A 21,621-nucleotide genomic window follows, 5' to 3' on the forward strand; every position below is an offset into this window, starting at 1 on the left:
ATAGCACATGATATAAATGCAGGCTAAATTGCAATTTATAGAGCGATTGTGCTTATAACTCACTATGCCATATCTTCCTGCGAAGGCATCTTTTTGACACATCTTGACTGGCGTGAGTGATCAGTGATGAAAGAAAGTCTGCATAAGGAGGCTAGTCCAAGTACAGATTACTTTCCTTGGCTGGCTTGATGAAATATAGTTCATCAATAATGTCATCCATTTATTCAAACATTTTAAATATGTAATATACAAAATGATATATCTCTCAATTATTTTTCTTTAACTGAAACAAACTGAAGATGGCTTTAATTTAAATGAATATTTAAATAAGTTCAAACCTTACTTTACAAGTGGCTTTTCTCTTTTCCGAAAGATGGTATTTCCTGGCTTTGTAGTGGATAAATACCTTCATTTAAATTTTCAACGCTTTTTTGATACCAAAAGTAAAACTTAACTAAATTTACACATCTATTTACAACATTAATCTTTGGGAAAATTCCTCTTGGATGATCCGGATTGAGATCAGTGATCAAAGATCACTTGGCACATCAAAGCAACTGATGAATCCTGGTCCAGAGTGGATTCAGCAGTTCCTTTGACACAATATGATCTGAATGGTCTTCATTCATTGATCCTGATCCAGATCGACCCAAAGGGATGCGCTATTTGTCATGTGTAACACAACGCTTGATGTAGCCTGTCATTTTATACGGTACTTTTCATTTAGGATTGCCACGGTATAATCCTCATCACCTGAAACACAACTCTTGTAGTGTGAAATTCTAACAGTTACTCTTTTGCTGTTCCTTATAGGAACAGTAGTCGTGGACATTTGTCATCGCAATTGTTTCTCAAGGTATACTTCTTGTAGCATGACATTTTAAGCTCGTTATACTCCTTAATCTCGTTCCCAGACCACACTCTATTTGACACAGCCGTGGGAAATCTGGGTTCAAGGTTAAATACTCCTCAGTTCAAACAAACGTGCCTTGGATATGTTGAAACATTTCATCTTGGTCGCCATATTCCTCTGTAAAAGAGGCATCTTCACCGAATTGCACCTCAAAAAGACTGTAATTTGAGGTCGGTCTTGGGCGGCGATTTAACTGTTGTGGTTTTTCATCGCTGAAAGATAAAAACGGCGAAGACATTTCAATGACCTTATCTCTTTTTAGGCTCTTTGTTAGCCCTGACGTATAATTTTGATGCAGGACAAGGAGGGCAAAAAAAGATTCTTTATATCATGGTTGACCCAGTTTCACTCGTAAGACCAACAGTTACCGAATTCTACACAAACTGAGTTACAGATTCAGCCTTTTAATTCAAGCTCGCTTAGAGTAACACCTCAAAATAAACTGACATGTTCGAAGTTTCTGGCCATGTTGACACAGATGTAGACGTAAAAAAGATTTTTTTAAAACGATTCAAATTCGTGGTTCATAATCTGCCTTTTGGAATCTTCACCAACCTCATTCCTCGTTTGGGTTTTTATACAGCATTTTTTTCCCATTTTCACATGAGCTTGTACAGAATAATAAACGGCTAGATATATTTTGACATGGTTCTTCAACTGGCGTGTGCACAGGCTCTAACAAGTAGCTGGATATAAATCTATAGATGGATGTTATGTTTTGATTTGTTAACTTACGGTGGTGTGTTTTCAGAGTCCACAACTAAGCTATTCGTTCCTTCTTCATCGCTTTTTTCTTCGGATTGTGGTACTTCGTCTCTACAGCCTCGTTTTTTCTCGCGTTTTGCAACTAAAAAATAAGCAGAAGAAAGTATAATTAATAGCTAAGTATTCAGATCATTTCGTGTAAGAAATTATCTACTCAAACTCATTAAACAGAGGAAATCACGACCGTGACAGTGTTTGGATATCTGATCTTAATTATAATAGATTTTTACGATTTCATACCTTCGTTTTCTCCTTCGCTTTAGTTTCGATTGACAAGATATATCAAACACTCAAGATAGTGTTTGACCACATTTCCAAACACCTTGAATGAAGTTCGCCAAAAATGCTCCGCTTCGCGTCGTGTTCTCTTCTCGGTGTTTGGAAATGTGGTCAAACACGGTCTTTCGTGTTTGATATATTAACTATACAGCCATCTGGAGTACTTGTGATTCAGCTATCATTTAAGCATAACTAAGGCTTTCGATGATAGTACAATATATTACAATACAGGGGAATTGCAAAATAACCTATATTTCATTATGGTATTTCAGTTACTCCTCCAGGTTCACGTAGGTCTGATGTATCGTTTCTTTGCGTTACTCTTTGATGTGTAACGTTATGTTACGTTTCTCTAATTTTTTTTTTTATTGTTCCGAAAGTAACGACCGTCGTTGTTGGTCTGACAGTGTCTTTTCACTACCTGTACTTTCGAAGGGTCGCTAAAACGATTACCAAATTTTGACCGATTCATTTTACTAAAGTAGGAATGTGTTCTCTCTGTAGAGATTTGAAAAGGGTAAATGCTGTTTAATATAATGCATATTACATCAAAACAGAGCAAATTTAAAAAATTCATTCTTACTTTCTAAGGGTCGCTTCTTTGGGGGACGGGCTGGAGTCATCACTTTTGGGACTTTACGTTCCGTTACGTTACGATACGTTACGTTACTTTACGTAATAATTCACTGCATTACCATTGTATTTAACGCCTTTTCCTTTGTATTTACGGTAGAGAACAAGAAGCGACGCGAACAAGATCGCACAAGCGACGAGAGCAAGCACAGTGAGAAACCAAGCCGTGCGGTAGATAGGAGTTTCTTGATTTTGCCGCGCACCTGAAGGGGGAAAAAAAAGAAAAATTAATATTTATTGAGATAGAAGAAAACTTCGAACGAATAGTTTCTTACAAAAACAAAAACAACAACAACAACAAAACAAGAAGTAATATTGAATGACACTTTCTTTCAATAGGCATTATATGGAACCAATCAAAAGTAGGAATGCAAAACCCGAGCCAATCGGAACGAAAACAGACGCTAGTCACCGGTTGGCTAATGCGGGAGAAGATACACAGGCTGTTATTGGCACCCGTTGCATGTTTTCCTGCGCTTTTTACCGTTAACATTAGTTTCCGCGCGCTTTTCGCCTTTAACATTAGTTTTCCCCGCGCTTGGAACCGGTTATGTGCGTTTTTCCCGCACTTAGAGCCGGTTGTATCTTTTTTACGTGTTTCACGCGTTTTCTCGCGCTTGGCGCCCGTTGTATATTTTCCCGCGTTTAATAACGGTTTTGACTGGCCCTGCCATTAACGAGATCCTGTTGCTTTAGTTTTGGACAAGCGCAGTCTTAAACAACCATTCCACTTAGAGTTTGTAAAATACACGTACGTACCAACTTTAGTTTCATTGCTCTTGCAAGAGGTCTCCGCTGTTAAACTAGGGCGACTAGCTCCAACGCTGTTGACTGCTTTCATGCGGAAACGTGGCACAGACCCCTTACTCAGCTTTAAGAAGACGCTTGTTGTATTGGGGTTAGTAACAGTAAGCAGTGATAAGAACACCCCGGGGTTCCCACTCGATTCTTGCTCAATCAGGTAGTGAGTGATGGAGGCATTGTCTGAGGGATCTGGGACCCAGGATAGTTTCGCAGTCCAATCTTTGCAGTCTGATAGTTTAACATTTGTCGGAGGCAAAGGAACAGCTGAGAATATTAAGCAAATAAAAAGAAGAACGTAAATATGACGTACGATAATCAGTAAATTCTGCAATATTCAGAGAATAACGTGTGGGTTCAAGTTGTTCAAAAGACTTTTTCTTTCGATTTATAGTTTTCGAGGATTTCCCTTACGTCATCGAGCCTCTTCTCTCAAAGAACCTTTATATTGGGACAGTTGACTTGGTCACAGAGAAAACCATAAGCCAAAAAAATCTTGACCACTACATTGCGCCTTGCATACGGCTGGCGCGGCTAAAATTTGTAATTTCCAAAACCCTACCTTATTGTAAAAAGTAAAAAACATGAAATATTTTGTGGATCCAAGTGTTAATTTGGCGCCAAAAATGGGTCGCCCGCGTCCTTTAACTCACTCGTAGTTCGTCAAGTGTCGCCGGGTTGGAAAAAAAGTTGTGTTATTGTGAACAAAATATGTTATTCCTCATCAAATTAAGCCGAGAATTCTCGAAAAAAATATTAGAAGAGGCCAAAGAGACTTAAGCACCTCTAATTTTTTAGCTGCGAAGAGAAAGACCATTACCGTGTCGTGTCCGAAGTTCGGTTTAGACTGCCGCTAGTGCTGCGGGCGCAGTCGCCGTATGCAAGGCGGACATAACCATATGAAAAGGTGATTTCAAATATTTACAAGTGATTTCAATTCTGTCACGTTATACTACTTACAGAACACATGAAGATACGCATTTGCTTTGACGCCTGCACTTAAACCGTTGTCCGCTGAACACCAGTATCGTCCGGCATGACTCCTCAAGGCGACAAAGGTCAGTTTGCTTCCTGTCCCCACATTCCGCCCATCCTTAGTCCATGTTATCTTCGGGGTTGGGTTTCCAGTGGCACTGCATTGAAGTGTCACTGTAGTGTTCTCGACCACTCTCTGGTCTCGTGGTTTGGCGATTAAACGTGGCTGAACTGTGAATATATAGCGAAAGTCTATGGGTACATGGAAGACAATACACTAGTCGGTTGAAAAAAGGGCCGTTCCACCTCGGACGTAAGGCTAATTGTAAACAGCGGAAAGAGACTTTTAATTGATTCGACAAATTGTATTTAATGGTGCATGGAGATAAAAAAAGAACAAGAATCTGAGAGTAAATAGAAATTCAATTTGATCAAACCCCGTGTCATCTTTAATTTACATGAATCTGTAAACCCGCGTAGAAAAAAAAAACGCAAAAATAGTTCCATGAACTTAAGTTTTCTGTCAATAGCTCGAACTTGAACAATGCAAGTTAGTTCCTTAATTACCTCAATTTATCCCCTTCCTGTGGGGTACGTTCTCCCATTCCAGTTTTATTTTAAACTGTGTCTTAATCAAGAATATCAGGTGTACCAATCACGACATTTGTTGTAATATATGCATAACATTACGACTTGAATCGGAAATAGGTCAGAAGCTCATTTGCTTGGCCAAACAAAGTTCTAATAATCTCCAACCCTTTTGTCAGATCTAAAACTAAGCACCCGCTGGGATTAACGAAGGAAATACATTAAGTTATGTTCATCGTTAATCAAATGTTCACTTCTTCAATAAGGTGGTATACATTAGAAGCTATAGAGGGTTCATACTTACATTGCACATTAAGGTCAGCACTAGTGTTGATTGGTAAACCCAAACCGTTGTCCGCTGAGCACCAATATTTTCCAGAATTATTCTTGAATGTAAGAAATTTCAGTACCTCCCCTGTGCCCACAATCTTGCCATCTTTATGCCACGTTATCATCGGGCTTGGATTCCCAGAAGCAGTGCAGTAGAATAAAGCTTCATGGCCTTCCATGACGGAGTGGTCAGTTGGTCGCCTTGTGAAATATGGCGGAACTGGGATATTTAATAAAACAATGTCAACATAACAGCTTATTCAGGTTTTATAGACTGCTGCTTAAAGGAGCTACGTCACGGTTTGCGCATCTTGAAAAGTTTAGCCTAAATTTTTCAAGTTCGTCGTTTGTAACCCTTGTCAGTCTTCTCCATCCTTAACCATCCTTGTTCCTTTATGGTTTATTATTATCTCTTTGGCGTTTTTCTTTCTTAGTAAACTACTATTTTTCTATCTTAGTTAACTAATATTTTAAGGTTTTCTCCAATTTAAAGGCAATTTTGTACGTTTCCAAATAACTCGAAATGCCATGACGGAAGCTAAGCTAGCTAAGCCAGTTTAGTGTCCCTTCATCCATCTGCACTAATATTATTTTCGCCTCCACACTGCTCTGTTCATTGTTAGGCGGAAGCAACGGGGCTCCGTTTTGACCTGTCTTTGCTAATTCCACTGAGTATCGTTTTCAACAGTTTTCAGTTCGTGAAGAGTTTTCTCAAGTGTCCGTTTTTATTCTGTCCATTTATAAAGATGACGAGGGCTTTCAAAATTTTATGCCCCGCCCACACCAATACGTTAACTGTCGCCAATGCGGTTTCGTCGTCAACACTGATACGATGGGGGTTACATTTTCAAATGTCTCCACCACGCTTGCCAGCGTGTTAAAATCTTCGCGTTTTCGATCGTATCGATTGAGACAATAGGTAAAATGGCATTGACGAAAATACATCTGAGCGAAAACAAGTTGGCATAGACGGAGCATCAGTGCGAACGCGCATCAAGAGGTATGCTTTTTTAAACAAAATCTTGTGGACTTTTCCTTTAATTCTCGCACATGTTTATACTCACATTGCACATTAAGATCAGCGCTGGTTCTGATAGTGACATTTAGTCCATTCTGTGCCTCACACCAGTATCTTCCAGATTGATAACGCCGAGTACTATCGAATCTTAGTGTGTTCCCTGTACCCACAGTTGTTCCGTCTTTTAGCCAGGTTATGGTTGGTGTTGGGTTACCACTGGCGTTGCAATAGAATGTCACCCTTTCGTTTTCATTCGCTGTTTGGTTCCTAGGTTTCGTTACGAAACTTGGTAGTACTATACAGGGATAAAGAATTAAAAGATCTCAGAAACGCACCTGAGATACAATAGGCCCTTTGCAGCTAAGCCATCACGTGACCTACTTTTCATAAAATTATGGGCTACAACTTAACGAATGCCAGAAATGGAAAAAGCATGTCGAAAATATCAAAATGGCCAAGTTTGAGGCCCCCATCATCACAGAATGAGATTTTATGATGGTCTGAATTTTTGAAAGAATAAGAAGATTTGTATGGGAAAATGTTGCTGGAGAGCAAGACCTTGCTCTCCAGCAACATTTTCCATACGAATCCTCTAAATTTTCCGAAAATTCAAACTATGATATAAACTTACTCGTTTTTTCCTGGGGCCTCAAACTTGGCCTCTTTGGTATTTTCGATGCGCTCTTTCCATTTCTGGCATTCTTTAAGTTATAGCCCATAATACAAAAATTTTTTAGGAAAAATTTGGTCACGTGACCCCAGCTGCAAAGGGCCTATTATGAACGAAAAAGCATTCATGTATGACATGATAAAATTCGGGATTATAGGAAAAACTGAAACTGAGTTGAGTAACTTGGGGATTGTGCCTAATTTGGGGTCCTTAATTAAGCGCAACAGTAATCAGTTGCAAATTGATTGCTTTAGAACCCATTGCACTCAGCCTAAGAAGAAATAATCGGTAAGGAAACTAAGATCTCGGGTTTTATATGAACAAATAGTGGCGATTGGTGTAATGTTATTATTTATTGCTATGAAGAATAGCAGTAGCAGATCTAGTATTTCTATTATTCTTTTTCTGAAAGTTTTAACCCATTTTTAGGTGGTGTTATTCTATTCCATGTTAGGTATGTACCACACAATGTAACCAAAAAGAACTCTATCGCGATCCATTATTTCCCCTCCTAAATTTAAGTACCCGATAGTGTATAACAACTTTGAAGCGCGGTGGCCTCATGGTTACTGCGCTCGCCTCCAGATTGAGCGGTCGGATCGAGCCTTGGCCGGGAACATTGTGTTGTGTTCTTGGACAAGACACTTAACTCTCACAGTGCCTCTCTCCACCCAGGTTTATAAATGGGTACCAGCGAATTTAACGCCGGGGGGTAACTCCGCGATGGACTAGCATCCCATCCAGGGGGGGGGGGGGGTAGAAATACTCCTATTCGCGTTATGTTACTGAAACCGGAGATAAGCTCCGGCCTAATGGGTCACTTGGCTCGTAGACAGACTTTACCTTTACCTTAGTGTATAACAACTTGATATCTTACCAAGCACAACTGGAACTGTTGTTGCTGAATCTTGGCCCATCATGTTCTGAGCCTTGCAAGTGTAATTCACAGAATCCTTGGCCTTCTCTACTTTCTTAATCACCAGTGTATCGTCCCTTTGTAACGTATAGCGACTGTTCTCTCCATAAAAGATGAGGACACCATTCCTAAACCACTGGAACGTTGGTCGAGGCTCCGCACTCGGTTTGCACTGCAGTTTACCTTCATTACCATGCAACAGGGAAAAAGGTCCAAACTGCCCATCGGCGAAGGACGGTTTCCAAGCTGTATGGTGAGAGAAAATCTAAAATCAGCAAACTTGAAAAGTTCTTAGGGTCTGGACACGAATAAACTTTGCGGAAAATGATAGATAATGTTGCAACCCTGAAATTGACATTGCATTCCAAATTCTGCGATATTGCGCACAACAATTTGCGCTTCCGTATCTTGGAGATTACGTGCAAACTGTGGTACAATTATCAGCCATTGCGCCCTCGTTATTCAATCTCTACCCTAAAGATCTCTTACTTTTTCACAGCTTTTCTCGTAAGTACTAGGATGCTCGGCACTGATTAATGCTCCCACGCAGGGGCTGGGCTGCCTACTCACTCGTTTTTTCCTTCCTTGTACTTGCTTTATCTCCCGTAAACTCTTAAATGCCATTTATATTATCCGTTGAACACCCTTGTTGAAAATGATAGATCAGTTTCCCCAGTGTTAGACGAGTGCATGATTATCTTTTAGAAAAGAAAAGCCGTATTACATGCATGTTCCATTACCTTTGACGTTAACCCAAGTCGCGGACACAAGCATTCCGTATTTATTTTCTACAGCGCACTGGTAAACACCATCATCGGTGAGATTTACATCTCTGAGATGTAATTTGCTTCCAGCCACTATCAAGTGATCACTGTAAAGTCAAAAATACATCCATAAACTGCTGAGCACAACACAATTTTGATTTAGCTTTTGCTGGCACTGTAAATCGAGTCCGGTCTTTCAAAGCTCACGTTTGCAAACTTGCAATTGATATTACATCAGAAGAGATTGGGACTGCTGTTCCGCGCAGTTAACAGAGACTCTCGTAAGTTTCAAACACTTTTCAGTGCGCCATGCAACTAAAATATAGTTTGGACAAAACAATCTGATCCCTTAAAACAGCATACTTATAACCTTTTTTTTGAAAACCGCCTCTATTTCCATGGCTATGATCATTTTGCATTGCAAACCATCATTTGCCAAGGATTAGCAAGAGGACGAAATTCCTATGTCTAGAAGGTCCGAGAATGGCTGGAAATTTAATACCTTCAAATTGGGTACTTTTCCCTCATGATCAGAGTAGACTGTCGAGTAAAAGGGCGGGAAAAGTCAGTAAACACTTGCTTTCTTTGTGGGTGACAACGATGTGAACTACATGTATCCTGCCGGAGGGGGGAGGGGAGGAGGGACCCCGATGTAAAAAGGGCGGAAGCTCGTCGATAGATTTAAATTAAAGCCCTAATAGCTTGAGGCTTAAATGACCCTAAAAGATACCACTTTAAAACGAACAGATAGGGGTTTTTTTATATTGTCATTTGTGAAAGTGCAATCCTAGAAGATACCTTGACGGCTAAGAATAGTGGCGTTTCGTCGTCAACACCTTAAGTGAGGCCAAAATCCGTGGTTTACACCGCTAAAGAGACGACGAACATCCCCGACATTTTAACATGAGATCCGCCCCCATTCCAACCCCCGCCCGCGCCCCACTGAGGTATCCGGGAACTGCTCAACTAAATTTACAAGGAAACAAAGCATTCAATCTCCAAAGTCAAGTTACCTTGATGATTGCAATGGTTTTCCATTTTTATACCACGTGATTGCTGCTTCAGGATCTGCCGTCACTGTACAGTCTATAGTTTCATTTCGTTCGATGATAACATCACTCTTCCTTGGTGGAAGGCCCTTAGTCCATCTTGGAGGAACTGAAGAAAAACGTAAAATCGTTGAGTCTGTAACTTGCTTTTTTAATCTTGCCGAATTAAGTTTGAGTGTTCATGCGCGAGTACAACTAATACACAAATAAATGTATAGGAGCTGGATGTGTAACGCCGCCAAAACTGAGATACTCAATACGCTCTCGCATTTTGTGTGTCTCCTTTTCATATATTGTCGGATGTCGGATGACGCTAGAGTTGAATTACAATCATTATAAATTATACGCTGTTTAAGGTGGCTCTATAAACTTGCAAGTCTGATGGCAAAACTCTGGTTTGTGACCATTTAAACGAAAGCTATTGAGCAGCACTTTCTTGTGTTATTGTTTATTATGCTGTACAAGGTGGTTCTAACTTTTAAGACTGTGGGTGAAACCCTAGTGTGTGACCATTCAAATGAAATCTATCGAGCAATACCTTCATGTGATACTGTTTATTATGCTATACAAGGTGGTTCTAACTTTTACGTCTGTGGATGAAACCCTAGTGTGTGACCATTCAAATGGAAGCTATTGAGCAGTACTCTCATGTGGTACTGTTTATTATGCTGTACAAGTTGGTTCTAACTTTTAAGTCTGTGGATGAAGCCGTAGTAAGTGACCATTCGTAATTATAAAAGCTACCGAGTAGTGCAAGATTGTTCGTTTGTGCATGAATCCTTCGAGTACGACCATTCCAATAAAAGCTATCGACCGCACTTAAACAGGTACTGTTTATTATGCCTCGTTTTTTCCGAGTGCAAATCATTCGAATACTTCACGTTGAAAGTCAAGTAAACGTTCAAGTATTAGAGGAGCCCCAAGTACATGCATAACAAAAGCTAGTTACCTTTCACTACCAAGTTGATGGTGCGAATTAACGGCTGATCATTACTCAGAGAATTTGTAGCCTCACAAGTGTACACATCTTGATGAATTGTCTTGCTCACATTAGTGATGGTCAGAAGTCTTCCATGGTAGTGGCTTGGGATCTCAAAGGAATTCTGCCCAGAGACAATCTGTCGTCCATTTTTCTTCCAAGTTATGGTGGGTGGCGGTCTGCAAGTAATGTGTTCTATAAATCATTAATTATCATGAACAAAGTAATCTCAAGCTTTTATAAAACGTTCGTACTCAAGCTACTTTAGATTCGAGTTAATTGGTTGGTTAATAACTAAATGACAAGTCACCACACAAAATTCAATGCTGTGATTTTCAACCGTCGCAGTTGCACCCAAACAACCATCAAATATCAAGAGTGAAAAAGTACTTTTTCTCCGATGTTATTACGTATTACCGTTCTATCACGAATTCCGTTCTCTTATAGGTTACGCTACTCACTATCTATTCTGTTGTAGATAGTGAGTACCCTAGCAGTGTGCGGTTGTAAACAAAATGGCGGCCGCTTCTTTGAGTTTTCTAAAGTGCCTGTGTGAGAAAGCTGCACCCTTGCCAACTATCACGCGATAGAAATCAAGAGTGAATAATCTAATAGTTCATTAATTACGTATGCAGTGTATGTGACATTATGCTCTCCTTGAATTGGACAGCTTATCCACGATGTATGTAATTACTCTTGTTATATTTCACTAGACAAGGCATACTTACTTTCCATAAGCCATACAATAGAGGGTTTTACTTTTTCCTTCTATGGCCATCTGTTCTTTTTCGGGAACCTCTGCCCAGCTAGGCAGAATGTTAGTGTTGGGGTCTGGGGAAAGATTAATAAGTTGTTTACTTCTAAGTTCACTAACTAAAAGTCGAAAGAATAAATTAACAAGTTAGGGGACTTCAGATTTGAGCACGAGTAGGAGATCTAGTAAGATTAGGACTTTTCAATAGACCTTTTTAGTTCGGGCGGTTTGTTGTCCCATTTCAGACCATGTGATGATACTCTTGAGAAGTCTTGCTTTAAAAGTTTTATATAGTTGCGTCAATATGACTGAATAATGTTCAGATGGATAAAAGAACAATTCTCTGGAGAATATTACGTGGTCTGAAATGAGAAAACAAACCACCCAAGCTAAAAAGGTACATTCTAGTTTACAGCTTCACATTATGAGTCTGGCTTTGATCTGGTTGTGACTAGTTCTTTAGCAAAACCCTTCAATTTACAACACCCCCTTTCATTTGAGGAATTTCGCTTTAAGCACGAGTGCGAGATCGAGCACGAGTACGACTTTCCAATCCTAGTTTGCAGGCTTCACATTATCAGGCGTCACATACCCATCTCATCCCATAAGCTACCCACTCTACCTTAAACCAAAATGAAGAGCGAGGGCTCTGGAAATGTCAGTGCTTTTAAATTCGCAAATCGTACTCGTATTTCAGTTCCTTGATTCAGTCTAAAGGTCACTAATGTTATAGGATATGGCGATAATGAGTGAGAATAACCTATTTTCTGGAAGGGCAGAATGAGCCTTTGTGTGGTAGATTTTCCAAGCAATACGAGCGGGAACATGGGGGATGGGGGCTCCTAGATCTATTTTTAGGCATGTATCTGCCCCTTCTATCCTACGGAATCGACTAACTATTTTTCTTGAAAGGCAGATTGAACCTTCGTGTGGTAGATTTTCCAGCAATACGAGCGGGACAACGGGGGATGGGGGCTACTAAATCTACCCCCTGGGTATGTGTCTGTCCCTTTTATCCCAGGGAATTGACGGACTATTTCCTGTCCTTTTTTGGCCTAACTTTACCTGACTGTTCTGGATTGTTCTTCTCAAGTTTCAATGTTCCAGAATTCTGATAAGAATTCCCAGCAGTCATTCGACACTTGATTCCTTCAGACTCGTCGATATCATCAATATCCTCCTGGGTAACATATGTGATAAAGAGTGTACCATCTGGTGAAATCCCTCGGCGTTCATCTCGTGAAAAATGGGTGTCCCATTTATTTTGTAACCAGTTGTAAAATGCACCGAACCCTGCTGTATGCTGAGGGCATCGAAATTGGAAAGACTGTCCAAGATCGACCTTTTCCACCACATCTTTTTTGTTGATAAAATTTCCAACAACTGACAAAGAACAGAGGTTTTTTGTTATAATAAATTTGTATCATTAAAGGTGAACAATCTGCTAGGTGGAAAAAAAAATGTAAAACTCAAATATGTTTGCTAAGTGGTGGACCACTTGACTTTTGAGAAAAAAATTTCATGCTCAAGACCACTGCCGAAAAAAAGCATGTTACACGGAGAAGGAAAAAATGCGTACACACGTCCTGAGAAAAACATTTCCTAGTGTATGAAACGGTGAAAAAATCACGATTGTACCAGACCACTAACACCCCGTCAAAAGTCAATTGGGCCCCCTTAAGCTTGCGTTGAGATTTTTTGCCACGTGACCGTTGCAGGGACTTCAGCCCAGTGTTCTAACCGTTTCTATTTACTTCGAGGCCGGGTCTGACAGTAAAAGTAAACGACATCAATATAAAGATTTAAAGCTAAATTGGCCTCATTTACGCACGTTCTTACAAAACTTGTAATGCTACATTGTTGCATGGCAAGTTGGAAAAAAAATCTTGCCCGTATTACGCAATTAAAGCGATTGTATTTATTGATAATTTACCTGTTACGGCAACTTGAAGCTTTCTACTGAAAACTTCAACACCAGTTTCTTCGTCCTTCACGAAACACTGATAAGTTCCTCCATGTTTTGATGATAAAAATTGTCCAATCAAAGTGCCGTCTTCACTGAGGGAATAAGGTATACCATAAAAGTAGATGATCTCTTTGTCATTATGTTTCCAGGTCCAAGTTAAGTTTGTCCCGGATGCCTCGCAGGGAAGCTTAAAGCCAGTCATTGTAGTCACATCATCTGGTTTGACCAAATCCCTTTGTGCAAACTTTGTGATCATTGGAGGTTGTTTGCTTGTAGCTGAAAGAAATGCAAACAAATAATAACTACTATTCAAATTTTCATTCTCTTGGATTTGTGCCTCTGTTCTGGTCGCTGCAATCGGCACGACACCACTGAGTTTGAAGGTTAAAATAATTAAATCTTGGACACACTGCAACATGGCCCACAATGTCTAAATTGAACTGTACCCTTCCAGACATAATTGCTTCTTCAATTTGCAACGTTGCGCCCAATAGACCTTCTTAGTTTGAACGGTTTGTTGCCCCATTTCAGACAAGCAAGTTAAAAAGGTCTAGTGTATGGCACAACAATCACTCAACATTCATTTAACAATTTCCTGTTGTTCTTCGATGACGTCATGACTAGGAATATCCAATCAAACTTTGTTTCGGACTCGAGCTATCTCATGGGCGGATCCAGTATTTTTTCGGGTGGGGGGGGGGGGGGGGGGGGTAGCTGGTACCTTGGGGTTGCAGAATCGAAAAACGTTGTAATTTAAGAATTGGAACCTGATTGAAAACTGTTTCACCAGAAATACAAGCAACGCCTGTCAAAGCCATTTGCCGTTATTTTTGCCATGGGGGTGGGGGGATGGGAAGGGGTGGCTAGTCAGCCAATCCATCCCCCTCCCCACCCCCCAAAAAATCGCTTTTGTTTCCAGTCAAAAGCGAACAGGAATGATGTGTTGTGCCTCTGATAAACGTTGTCGAAAGCTGAAAACTCTGACCAATCATTTTAACCAAGATTACCTGTGACTACAGCTGCCATGAGGCTGAATAACCAAGCTGAAATATGCAATCTGTAAACCTTCTCCATTTGTTTCTGTTGACAAACTGATGATTAGATCAATAATTAGATTATCCATAACAAAACAGCAAAAACAATGAGGTCTGCCACGAAACAAGATACGCGTGAGAAGACCCGGGGGGAGAGACTCTTGTCTAAAAAGGGCGGGGGTGCTCTTTGGAAATTTTGAAAATAACCCCTAAGAGGTACCATGATCCTGATTTGTTGGTGCGGCTTGAAATGTCTTTTACTAGCAAGAGATACCAGTTCTCAAACATCACATTATCTCCCGGTGACTTTCTATTCGTCACCAAATCTTACCATAGTAATAATACCTTTTTTCCATCCTGGAATGGTTCAATAACCATAAATATGTTTTACAGCAGTCAATGGAAATTAATTTTTGAGTTTCGAAAACATTGGTAGGCAATTTCTAAGACGTCCGTTATTAAACCGTACGGAAAATAAATTAACTGTTAGCCGTCAAAAGCCAAAATATGAACCGTTAGCCCGTAAAAGACACCACCCCATTGAGACCCTCAACAAACACTACGAACCGGTTAAGTTCCCTGCTTTGACCGACTGCATTTTGAGTTCCTTTGCGTTTCGGCGACCGAGATGTCTACCGAAACAACGTTTTCTTGTGTTTCTCGTCGACGATTTCCGTTAAAAAATAATCGACGCCAAAAATATTATCGTTTGCCGAAAACCGGAACCGGTGCCGAATTATTTCAGTAAAGCTGATCTCTAAATCATCCGCAGTTTTAAACTTCAAGATAGCTCTAAAAAGATTTATTGGTAAAATTTAATAGCGCGGTTTGGAGTGCACGCAGTCACGTTTTGTAAGTTGTTCTTACTTTTGTCTGTAACACTCTCAAAGACGCACGAATCACTTCTCTACTTTCGAAAACGTCGGCAGTCGAATTACAAGTTTTGATTCACACAATTACACTTTGCGAGAAGTCTTGTGCTTGTTAGAAATCCGATTAAAAAAAATTACATCGTTTTCCGGTCTTTTCCTTCCAAGTTTCCGAAACTTACTAACTTTTCAAGATGGCGGATTTCATCGCGCAGAGAAAGCTTCGAGGAGTTGCCTGATCCTACTTTGCCCAAAAGAGGTAAATATTCTCAAAGCTCTCAAGACGTTTAGTCTCGAGTCTTTTAAAGAACTTACAGTCAGCTAGAATGTGTGGAATCGTAAGATTACAGGGTTTGGCAATGTCATTGGAGTTCAAATTGGCAGGCTTCTAATTTAATTGACAGAAAAGTGGATTTGGCTGATTGACGAAAAGTTGAGACAACATTCTATCGGTTACGGCACGGCACGGAAATTAAGTTGCCGCAAGTGACACATGACTGAAATCTCTATAAAATCGGCCCAGATTTTTATAATACCATTGTTGTGATAGTTTACGAGGCGACTCTCCCAGCGTACCTAGAAATTTGTCTTTCTCGCTTTGGGTGACCTGTTTAAAAAATTATCTGCCACTGGAGTGGCTTTCAGCATTCCAATAAAGATTGTGCAAATTCGTAAGGGTCAAATTGTTGACCTGATTTGTTCTATTCTGCGCGAATAAAATTTTTTTATGTCCGTTAGAGGATGTATTTATGCACAACATAAATGTACACTTCAACCCTGAAACGTTAAATTGTAATGAACAATATTTAAATTACTTTCACATAAATTCTGATATAGGAGAACTTAACAAAATATTGCTTTAAAGAAAGTTGTGCGTGATGGCATGATTTTAGTTTCGAATTTAATTCGAGAAAAGGACGAAGCATGTTTTTATTTGGCGTAAAGAAAACACAATGTTTGATATCTGTTTAAATGAGCTTCCTCAGTTTGTTTTTGCGTAATCACTAATTCCTTTGAAGGAAAATGCATCCAAAGCTCTAATATGTTCATGAATTTAGTTCCCACAGTTTCACAAAGAATTTAGAAGTTGTGTGCGGCCAAAATTTCGAGAGAATTCAAGCAAAACATGAGAACGTCAGAATGAAGTATGTATTGCCTCTGTCCTCGCGGTCGTTTGCCGTCCTTTCTCCGGCGTAATGGATGTCTGTGACTCTTGAGTAGTGTTTTCGTAATAAAACCGTTAAACCCAGTTGTGTTTTGTATAATATAGCTTGGTTTCCGTGATTTCTCGAAATCGTGTTTAGAATAATAGTTGTCATTTCCGCTTAACTGAGAGAGATATAAAAGAAAGGCCGTACCTGTACGTTAGTTCATCTAAATTCGTCTTTCAACCAAGGACATGCAGCATAAAGGGCAAAACGTTATAAAGACTACTTCTCGTGAACACACGCTCTAATGATTGTAACCCAACGATAGCTCTTCGGTGATTTACAGATCTGAACTTTTTGTGCATCAAAGCATCACATAGTTGAAGATCATGTTGTGTCTGAATTAATTGGGCTGGGTTAGTCACGCTAACGTGGAATGTGACGCTATTCTCGAGTTACCATCTCAATTACACCATCCAGTGTAATGGAAATTTATAACTTAATTTTCTGTTCGCTTGCCAGAGTTTAAGTGATTATTTCTGCAATCAATTCAATCTTGTCCAACGATAGACGAACTCTCGAATGTTTTCAAAGTATTTCAAATGTTTCAAATCACTTTTTAAGTTTTCCTTTCATGCGACATAGTTTGTCAAGGGGACAAAACTGGTAACGAGTTTAAATGTCAATTTTAAAATGCCATAGAATATTGTTGGTTAGTTGATAAACTGAAAAAAAATATATTTACGAAGAAACGTGCCTTAGTACAAAAACATGTAAAGAATCTTAGCAATAATATCCTCCAGGACTAGAAATATCCATTTTTCTACTTCCAGTTTAGTGCAATGACTGTTATTTGCATACCTCACGCTCAGTTGAGGAGATTCGGAATACACGACCCTGAAAATTTTGAGAATGCAAGAATCTTTCCGATATCTGGTGGTGGGGCCCGGCCTATCTCACATGCTGGGGCCGGGGGATCCCGTATACCCTTTACTTTGAAGAAATTACCATAGGCAATGTTTATCACCTTTGTTTACGTTATATTCTTACCACAAGTTAAATTTTCATTGCGTTACACTGAAACTACGCTGACTGCGAATGTGTGCCTGCGATTTTATTTTAATTTCTTCGTCATGTCTTTCTTGAAACAATCGAAATTACATATTGTGAAGATAAACAGAACTTTTGAAAGCAGTGAAATACGATAAGGAATAAATAACTGAATGGGTTTACTACAGAGGAAAATGTGTAATTTTCAAGACAGCTATTACAAAAACTTCTGTACGATTTGAGCCATCAAGAGCTGTTCCAAGAAAACCTCTTTAACTGAGGTCTCGTTTCCCAGCAGGACATAATCTGGAACTCAGGTTTTTTTAGTAATTGATATAGATATCATGAGTTATAGACTTGTGTCTGCTCTTACCTTCTGATCATATGCTATCAAGTTTTACTTCCTTTTGTTTGGTTTCGGTTGATGCACGTGCGGGCGATACCTTAAGAATTTTACGGTGCTGTAGAAAGATACGGCTGAAGTTTTAAAAGTACTGGTTGCAGACGTCCGCAAACTGACTATCAGAATTACTACGCGCATTTGACCAGAACATCTCGCATAAATGACGTTTTAAGCTTGTAAACATGACTTTGACGTCAATAACGCACGTGCAACGCGGATCGTAAACGCGTTATTAGTCATTTCAGTTTTTAAATAATATAAGTACTTGAAGTAAATATTGCGCAGAATACTTGCAGGAAGGAAAAAAAATAAATCAGCTTATTCGTATGATCATGAAACAAAGCGAAGAGCATCTCTTATTCGAGTTTCGAGACTGGAATTTGAAGTTTTTGTATGTATGGAATGAGTTTTTACACTCAGCATGCAGGAGGAATTAAATCCCTTTCTCTAATTTTTAATACAGCCTCAGTGCATTTTATGGCTCTTGGAAGAAGGGAAAATAATTCCCAGAATCAGCAAATTCCGTTTTGCTTTAACTGGAAATTCGGGAAGTAGATTGAACGGAAGTCTTCCTATGTGATAATTCATGCGTAAAGACCCGTAGACGTGATGTTCGCGTGCTTCGAATGTAAAAGATTGATCCTATTACTGATAAGCCCGAAGCAGCTGGTTTGAGCCCGAGTTTTGAGCACGAAGCGGTTTTTAATCCTTGTTTTGCTCATCGACTATAACGAAAGTTACAGTAAAAACCCCGTTTCTTTTACTTTGGGGTAGTTATTGGTAATTTGGCCTAAGTTGGTTCTTAATTAAGTTGCCAATTTCTATGAAAGAGATAAAGTTGTTGAGTACCAGGAAAACAAATAAACTTGGGTTTGGTCCTTTAATATAAAGTATTTGTTCACAACTGCATGGATTATGTATTTTCTGGTTAAAATGTTTGTCATAACTCAACTGTAACCCACATATAAGAACCTGCTTATATTGTTTGGGTTTTAAAATGGCAAATTTCTAGTCTTCCAGCAGGTTCTTACACGCGGGTTTTAACTGATCCATTTTTTTCAGGTCAAGAATCGAAAAAGGGTAGATTCTTTTCGTAAAGCCGCAATGCCGTTCAAGCAATCTCGTCTTTCTCGACGCATCTTTAATCTACAGATGACTCTGCTGGCAAAAATGAAGAAAAAGAAAGCAAAAGCTTGAAAATCAAAATAATTTTATAAAACCCACAGTGACAAAAGAGTAAAGAAGGTTCATTTCTGGCACTTTCGTTTGGCATATATCGAATAGAGACCATTATAAAATATGTTTTTTTTTTCTTCAGGGTACTGATTCTGAATGTACACAGGAGCCGGTATTTTTAGACCTCGTGGGACTTCCTGAAAAGCGACTTTTGAAAACTATCTTCAGTTTCTTAAATTGTTGTAAATTGGATTCCGCAAGATCAGGAAATAGTAAGCCACGGTGCCCAATGCGTGGTTAGTCTCCTGTGCTACATATCGGGAGGTCTCTGGGTTGGCGATCAAACCCTGGCCGGGGACATCGTGTGGTGTTCTTGGGCAAGATACGTTACTCTCACAATGCCTTTCTCTATCCAGGTGTATAAATGAGTACCACCGGATTGTAACCTAAACAGAAACTCGACCGAATGCTGGGGGGTTACCTGTAATGGAACAACATGCAGCGCCATCCAGGCCTAGTAGCAATACGCAGCAGCTTCAATCTGGCCGGCCGGTGCTAAGTCCCGGGGCTTATGGACCAGGAGGCTTTAAAGACAGGCGTTATGTTTTTACCATGCTCTGTGTTTTCAGGGACGTTATGTACATACATATATACAGCCTTGACTTTAACGTTAACTTGCCCCTACAAGTATCTGAAGATAAAGTTTAATTTGGGGCCATGCAGAGCCTGAAAATGAGCTACTAGGGAGAGATATTTTCCCTAGAGTGCGAGAAGTGTTCGGATTTTGGAATCACATCCTATCTCATAAGGAAATCACTTTGGGGGCTTATGCATCAATAAGTGTTGTATAATGCACATCTCTTACCTTGTTTTCGTGTGTTTTGCGTGAGTTGGTAGTAAATTTGTCACAGTGTCTGTCGTTAGCTGCGGGATAACTTCACTGGGCAGTAAAATTCACCGTTGTAAAGTAACGCTGAAGATAAATATAACGGGACTTCCGTCAATTGAATACGTCAAAGCTCATTGAAGGAATAAATTAGGGTTAAGCTCGGACACACCCCTTGCATCAGCGGACGTTGGAATTGTCGTCACGTTATGGTGGGGGAGGGAGCTTTGTAACAACCCCAAACGACGGCTACGAAGGGACCAAAGGTTTCACGGACGGCAACTGAAAGCTGAAAGTTCTTGTTTATAGCACACTTTCATGCTGGCGTTTTAGTCGAAAATTCGAGAACACGTCAAATTTAACTCCCTATCAGCATTAGCATAGACACAAATCTGATTATCGTTGTGTTGTGCTTATCAGTCATGTTAACTAATACTTACTGGCCCATTCCCCCCTCGGGCGAATAAGGCGGCTTACGACTTGCGCGCCATATACAGTATATTTTTAACGGTTAAAGGTTGGAGACCATGCGTCGAACATACAGGATATAGCTTTCGAGGCTTATCATGGTCTATTTGCCTTACGTCTTATAAAACAAATCAAAGTTATTTTTAGTGGCTTCAAAAAAAAAAAAAAAAAAAAAAAAAAAAAAGCGTGTCGTAAGCGAAGCTCAGTGTCAAGTAGTTTGACCGAAGCTATTATCACAAACGTGTTCTGCATCATTGGCACTATGATAACAATACATTAACATCAGAAACGTGACTTAGACGCTGGCTAAGGTTCGACTTCCTGTCATGCTAAGAGGAAAATAGATCCGCGTGACGTACATATAGTTACTAGGGCTTTTAGTTGTCAATGAGATTAAGAATAATGTTTACGGCTTAAGGCAAACGGCAAAAATTAATCCTTAGCCCTCGGTTTTTTTAGCCATTTATACACAAGTGAGAAAGTTAACAAATCGAATGTGGTTTAGCTTTGTCTGTACTCTTATCGACAACGATATGCGTCATCACAGTGGTCAAAACAACAAATTTTGACCACTGTGATGTTGCATATGGTTGTCGATAAGAGTACAGACAACGCTAAACCACATTCAATTTGTTTTTTACCACAATATCAACGTCAAAGAAAAGGTTTTTTTCAGAGTGCGAGCTGAAAAAGGCATTGCGTGACACATTGACGCGAGCAGCGTTGTCTGGACTCTTATCGACAACGGCAATTAGCCAATCAGATTGCGAGATGAGTGGCAATTGTGGTAAAATTTGCATTTGCTGCGGAAAGGAGATTTTTTCTATTTTTGCATTGGACTGATTTAGTCCAGATTGATCTTTCCGTTTGCCGTTCAGTTTGTCTTAAACTTCACTCTCTGTTTGCACAAAGCCTAACTTTCCTGAGGGATTATTAGAAAGCGGAAAGAGCTAGAAAGGTTCCTCTTTACAATTTAATAATGCTAGAAAGGAAGTTGAAGCGCATCCAGATTAATTAGCCATTTCCCGTTTTAAAGATCGGTAAAAACTTTGGGATATAGAACCGATTAACAAAAGAAATACGTCAAGTGAACGCCCGATATTCAAGAAATTTCTGAACATGCTGAATTAACCAAGTCATGTGACCATTAGACCAAACTGCGTTTTGTATGTGACAAAATGGTTAAA

At 39.6% G+C, this 21,621-nt stretch overlaps 1 protein-coding gene across 7 annotated transcripts; it reads right to left on the reverse strand.

Annotated features, from left to right (window-relative positions):
* Positions 1–171: 171 nt before the first annotated feature.
* On the reverse strand, positions 172–20,087 carry LOC110045545 (fibronectin type III domain-containing protein-like). 7 transcript variants are annotated; one of them, XM_089276024.1, is made up of 16 exons: positions 19,946–20,087; positions 14,408–14,480; positions 13,368–13,676; positions 12,500–12,817; positions 11,409–11,511; positions 10,651–10,859; positions 9,666–9,810; positions 8,629–8,759; positions 7,850–8,134; positions 6,349–6,597; positions 5,259–5,504; positions 4,352–4,597; positions 3,350–3,658; positions 2,653–2,793; positions 1,649–1,760; positions 172–1,125 (listed from the first exon to the last, which is right to left on the reverse strand). In XM_089276024.1, the coding sequence occupies exons 2-16, from the start codon at positions 14,472–14,474 to the stop codon at positions 975–977; spliced, it is 3,021 nt and encodes a 1,006-aa protein (XP_089132150.1). In that variant the 5' UTR covers positions 14,475–14,480; positions 19,946–20,087; the 3' UTR covers positions 172–974. The 7 variants fall into 7 exon arrangements, with proteins under 7 accessions (XP_089132150.1, XP_089132147.1, XP_089132151.1 ...); XM_089276021.1 differs by having other exon boundaries at positions 14,408–14,491; XM_089276025.1 differs by lacking the exon at positions 19,946–20,087 and adding an exon at positions 17,875–18,158.
* Positions 20,088–21,621: the final 1,534 nt, after the last annotated feature.

This window comes from Orbicella faveolata, unplaced genomic scaffold, assembly GCF_042242905.1.
Source record: "Orbicella faveolata isolate gen_17 unplaced genomic scaffold, um_ofav_v1 contig_4, whole genome shotgun sequence".
Lineage (NCBI taxonomy): Eukaryota > Metazoa > Cnidaria > Anthozoa > Scleractinia > Merulinidae > Orbicella > Orbicella faveolata.